At 36.4% G+C, this 6,000-nt stretch overlaps 1 protein-coding gene across 2 annotated transcripts in view; it reads right to left on the bottom strand.

Annotated features, from left to right (window-relative positions):
- The window catches only part of tgfb3 (transforming growth factor, beta 3), a 31,370-nt gene that overhangs the window by 17,618 nt on the left and 7,752 nt on the right, over nt 1–6,000 (bottom strand). For both annotated transcript variants that reach the window (XM_016504493.1, XM_016504492.1), the window contains exon 2: nt 2,388–2,551. In XM_016504493.1, the coding sequence (XP_016359979.1) occupies nt 2,388–2,551 (164 nt within the window). The remainder of the gene's footprint in view (nt 1–2,387; nt 2,552–6,000) is intronic.

Genomic DNA, 6,000 nt, shown 5'->3' on the forward strand with positions numbered 1-6,000 from the left:
ACAGCATTTATTTGAAATAGAAAACTTTTGTGACATTATACATGTCTTTACTGTCACGTTTGATCAATTTAATGCATGCTTGATAAATAACAGTATTAACTGCTTTCAAAAACATAAACATTTTACTGACCCCAAACTTTTGAATTGTAATGTATACAAATATATAAGCAGTTTAAGAGTGTTGGGAGACGGACTTGATTATGTCATTCACTGTTCTTTGTTTTCTGTTTTCATAATAACAGCACCTTCTCTTATTTATTTACTTTATTACTACTACTTTTGTAACTGAAGTTGAAATCTATATGGTCACAGAACAGCCTCAAGAGCTCATGATCAGTCAGTTTCGAAAGATTTATACTAAAAATGTATTGCAGTATGATAACTTTATCATCTCTGATGTTTATGCATGCTTTCATGTCTGTTTGTGTACCTGTGTTTCTGACATCATGTGCATTATAAACACAAAATGCTCCAGGTTCACTATATTTACACATTTGTGTCATATACATTATAGCCTAGTGAAAAAGAGATATACTAAAATGTATTTGAAATACTTTTATTTCATGCTAAGTATACATTATACACTACAAATACATTTACATATTTATGTGCTTAATAAAAATACCCTGCAATTCTACTTTTGGTGTACTAAACTGGTATGCTTAAAGTCTGCTAAACTGGAACAACTAATTTTGTGCTTAATGCACTTTAGTTGTGCTGAAGTAGTGCTGAAGTCCAACTAAAGATATACTGAAGTATATTTGATTGTGCTACAGTGGAACTATTGCAAGGTACATGTTAATGCATTTAAAGACCGATATTATTCAAAGAATCCCCATCAATAAAACACATTTTAGGCTTAATATTAAGAAATGTGCATTGTGCACAAGTAGTACTCCAAATAAAGTTGAATTAATCATTATATGATTGGAACGTTTTTCCAGTGAAACACAGAGACCTCCAACATCTCTTCTCCTAATGATCCTCTCTTTTAAAGCATGATAAATGCATTTACTCCTGCGTGGAGTCACGGCTTTGCTTACTGGGATCTGCAGAAAGCGCTGTAACTCAGCCTTGGTGTTAGTTTTGGCTTCATAATGCTTTCAGCTACCAGGAAGACTGTCATACGCTCAGCTCAGTTTCACATTCTGTTCATTTACATCCATTCCACAGAATTCTGCAGATTTTCCCTTTAAAAATAGAAGAGAAAAGGCAAAAACATCCAGAGATCCCACCTGGGCCTGGTCATAAATCCTCTAAATCTTCTTGGAAAAATAAAGCATTAACCCTATAAAGCCTACTGTATCATATTTGAAGGTCTCTAAATGATCAAAACTTTGCTGTTAAACCTGTTTCACACTCAATCTACTGCGTGAGAGAGGTTTTTTTTGTTTTTTTACTCTAAAAGCTCCAGTAAAAGCTATTTTAGTATCATATAGTAACACTATTTAGTACTTTCAGCTGCTGCTTCTCGTGTCAAATCTTGACTGATTTTTATCAAGTAAGCGTCAGAATAACTGCAGTAATATCTCCAGATGAACACTTACTGGACTGAAGCAGCTCAGCTTTACTTGATTCTCCATCAATCATGTTTTAGAGTCTCAAATCTGATCCTCAGGATCTTTTGAGGAGCGTTTGTTTCCAGAAGCTTTACTTTCACTGTTCCTCAGCGGAGGAATGATCTTCACAAGCCTCCAGAACATCTCACATCTTCTGAGGAGCCTTTATTTCTTCAGCTCTCAATCACTGCATTATATGTTTGGAGCATTTCACTCTCATCTTACTGAGACAGATTACTGCAGATATAGAGTGACCATTGATATTTAGATCACTTTATGTCAGTATCTGTTGCACTGTTATAAATATCTCATTGATTTATATTACAAGCATCAGAATTTCATCATATACTGTAAATATCAGCATCTGCAGCAAATCGCATAATTGAGCAGTTTTTCCTCCATATTCTCACCACTATATGAGCCATGGATCAAATATGATTATCAACAAAACCCAACAACATATGTGACCCTGGAGCACAAAAGCAGTCTTAAGTCGCTGGGGTATATTTGTAGCAATAGCCAACAATACATAGTATGGGTCAAAATGATCAATTTTTCTTTTATGCCAAAAATCCTTAGGATATTAAGTTAAGATCATGTTCCATGGAGATATTTTGTAAATTTCCTACTGTAAATATATCAAAACTTAATTTTTGATTAGTAATATGCATTGCTAATAACTTCATTTGCACAACTTTAAAGATGATTTTCTCGATATTTTGTCTAAGGTTTCAATAAGCGGTTCCGTTTGGAATAATTCAGTTTTTCTGACTATGATTTCAGGCTGTACAGGTTGAATGTGACTGAATGAAAGCAGCTGGCTGGCACCTGGTAGAGCTCGATGCGCTGCTCGTTTCTCTTGGCGCTGGAGTTCGGCACACGCAGCGCACGGAATTCTGCCCGGAACAGGTTGGTGGCGTTCTTCTCCATGCTGGAGACGCTGAAGCGGAAAACCTTGGACGTTATTCCCTTGGGGCAGTAGGGAAGGTCATCTGCAATGGGAGAGAGGTCAGAGAACAGCTATCAGTTTCCTCTGATCTGACCTGATCACACATTCAGGTAAACCTGTCGTCCATCTGTTTATGCTTTGTGCCACAAGAGTCAGAAGTTCAGAAATGCTGAAATGAAAGCCAAATGTGTGAAAGACTGAACTCATGGTTACTGCAGAACAGGTGCAACAAAGCCCTCAGTTTACATGAATACATCTCATATTTCATTTCACATTAACTGCTCTGAAGTACAACACTGTAAACTAATTTGGAGATTAAAGATTACTGGAGTATGTTTTACAAGAAAATACTGTTACACTCTTTCTACTTTAAAATGTCATATTTAATTCAACATGTTACTTTCCGTTTCGTTGTAATTATTTTGAAAGTTTACTAGCAGTTTCTGAGTGAAAACATTGTTTCTACACCAAATTCTTTTCAGTGAAGGATTTATTCACCCAAAAATAAAAAAGTTTGGCATTATTTACTCATCTCATTTTAAGCCACACATACAGCGGGTAAAATAAGTTTTGAACACGTCACCATTTTTCTCAGTAAATATATTCTAAAGGTGCTGTTGACATGAGATTTTCACCAGATGTCGGTAACAACCCAAGTAATCCATACATACAAAGAAAACAATACAAATACATTCTAGCAGCTTTACTTTCTTTCTCTGAAACCAATCGAGAGTTTCCTTGGCTGTGTTTGGGATCATTGTCTCGCTGGAATGTCCAGCCTTGTTTCATCTTCATCATCCTGGTAGATGACAGCAGATTTTGAATGTCTCGGTACATTTTTCCATTCATCCTTCCTTCAATTATATGAATTTTTCCAATGCCACACCATGATGTTTTGGGGTGATGTGCAGTGCCCTTTGACCTCCAAACATGGTGTGTATTATCGCATCCAAAGAGTACAATTTTTGTCTCATCTGACCAGACTATATTCTCCCAGTATTTTGCAGGCTTGTCTAAATGTTGTGCAGCAAACTTTAAACCAGCTTCAACATGCTTTTTCTTCAGCAACAGAGCCTTGCGTGGTGAGCGTGTATACAGGCCACGGCGGTTGAGTGCATTACTTATTATTATCTTATATATGTCTTTGAATTGTTTTTACTGTCTGCTTTCTGCAGGAGTGAAGTCTGCCATTAAACACACCAATCAAAAAGTGGACGTCATTCAAAACATTCTCATTCAAAAAGGTGTGTAAAACACTTTCAACTGTTCTGTCCCTCTTTCTAATGTTGATGAATCTAGATTATTAAGAAACTTGTAGAAACAAGTTCTCCAAGTTGGTCAGTAGCATAAAATACTTCCAAACACCATGTCTATTCAAGGTGTTTCCACACAAACTCCTGCACAGCAAACCCTACGCTGTCTGAAGTCTCTTTTGCTCACCAAGTGACATTTATTTGATCAAAAATACAGTAAAAATTGTGAAATATTATTACAATTTAAAACAGCTGTTTTCTATGTGAATATCTGTTAAACTGTAATGTATTTCTGTGATGCGCAGCTGTATTTTCAGCATCATTACTCCAGTCTTCAGTGTCACATGATCTTCAGAAATCATTCTAATATGCTGATTTGCTGCTCAAGAAACATTTCTGATTATTATCAGTGTTGAAAACAGTTGTGCTACCCAATATTTTTGCTGAAACCATGATTCATTTTATTTTTCAGGATTCACAGATGAACAGAAAGTTCAAAAGAACAGCGTTTATTTAAAATAGAAATCTTTTATAATACTATAAATGTCTTCTCTGTCACTTTTGATCAATTTAATGCATCCTTGATGAATAAAAGCATGAATGACTTTCAAAAAAACTGCCTAAAACTTTTTAATGGTAGTTTACACATGATCCACTATTTTATAATGAGCCATCCCATGTTGAGAACGGTTTCTGGTTACTAAATACATAAGATTTACTGTTTGTAATTCGGATTACACTGATAATATTATATAAATAAACATTTTGGTGCACTTCATGTTCATTTCATGTAGTTTCAGCTGATTTGAAATTTTAACCAAACTTATTGTAATTTCACATACAGGTTGTGTGCATTAATGTGCATTAATACAAATATGTTGCATAGCAATTAACACAGTGCTTATCCGGCTTACCTTCCAAATTCTGTCCCAGTTGACTAAACCTTTTAATTTAGTATTTTAACTCTATTAAAAAGCTTCTACGAATAAACAGAATAATAACTGTAAAGCGTTTCTTCTGCTTTGTCTAAGGTCTAATGCTACTGATGACTGAATTCCTGACTGGCTGGCTGGCGAGTCAGATGTGGAATATTTATGTAACATGAACAGATTATGCCAGATCTGGCCAAACGCGCTGCACATACTGTACCTCATGCAAACCACACGCTTATGCAAGCCTCCACAAAATGCACCAAAATCAAAAAAGAAAGCAGTGCAAAAGAGCACCGAATGGAAAGATGGTGTGACTTTGTGCATTTGTGGTTAACAGGTATATCTTTGGAGAATGCTGTGGCTGCTAACCAAAACAAGGCAGATCCGATCGTCTCTCCGCAAGCTTATGAACAGATAATGCCAGCTGGGCTGCTGCAGTCCAGATCTGGCCAGACGTGCTGTGCATACTGTACCTCATGCAAACCGCACGCTTATGCAAGCCTCCTTCTTGATTTGGAGCACAAAATGCAAAAGTGTACAGTCACACCATCTTTCCATTTGGTGCACAAAATGCACCAAAATCAAAAAACAAAGCAGTGCAGAAGAGCAGTCCTGCACCATATGGAAAGATGGTGTGATTTTGTATATTTGTGGTTAACTGGTTATATATATATATATATATATATATACACAGTGCCGTGAAAAGGTTTTTGCCCCCTTCCTGTTTTATTTTTTTTTGTTTTTTTGCAGATTTGTCACACTTAAAAGATTCAGATCATAAAACAAATTTTAATATTACACAAAGATAACCCGAGTAAATACAAAATTCAGATTTGAAATAATGATTTCATTTATTAAGGGTAAAAAGCTGTCCAAACCTGCCTGGCACTATGTTTAAAAAGTAATTGCCCCCTAAATCTAATAACTGGTTGTGCCACACTTTGCAGCATGTGATAACTGCAAGCGTTTGCGATAACTGGCAATGAGTCTTTCACATCGCTGTGGAGGATCAATCGGATTTAAGTCCAGACTTTGACTTGGCCACTCCAAAACCTTCATTTAGTTTTTCTTGAGCCACTTGCTGGTGTGTTTGGGATCATTTTCCTGCTGCATATCCCAAGTACGCTTGAGCTTGAGCTAACAAACTGATGGCCGGACATTCTCCTTCAGGATTTTCTGATAGAGCGCAGAATTCATGGTTGCATCAATTATGGCGAGGCATCCAGGTCCTGAAGGTGCAGAGCAGCCCCAGACCATCACACTACCACCACCATGTTTGACTGTTGGTATGATGTTCTTTTTATGAA

The sequence above is a fragment of the Sinocyclocheilus anshuiensis genome, unplaced genomic scaffold (assembly GCF_001515605.1).
Source record: "Sinocyclocheilus anshuiensis isolate Anshui unplaced genomic scaffold, SAMN03320099.WGS_v1.1 scaffold598, whole genome shotgun sequence".
NCBI lineage: Eukaryota > Metazoa > Chordata > Actinopteri > Cypriniformes > Cyprinidae > Sinocyclocheilus > Sinocyclocheilus anshuiensis.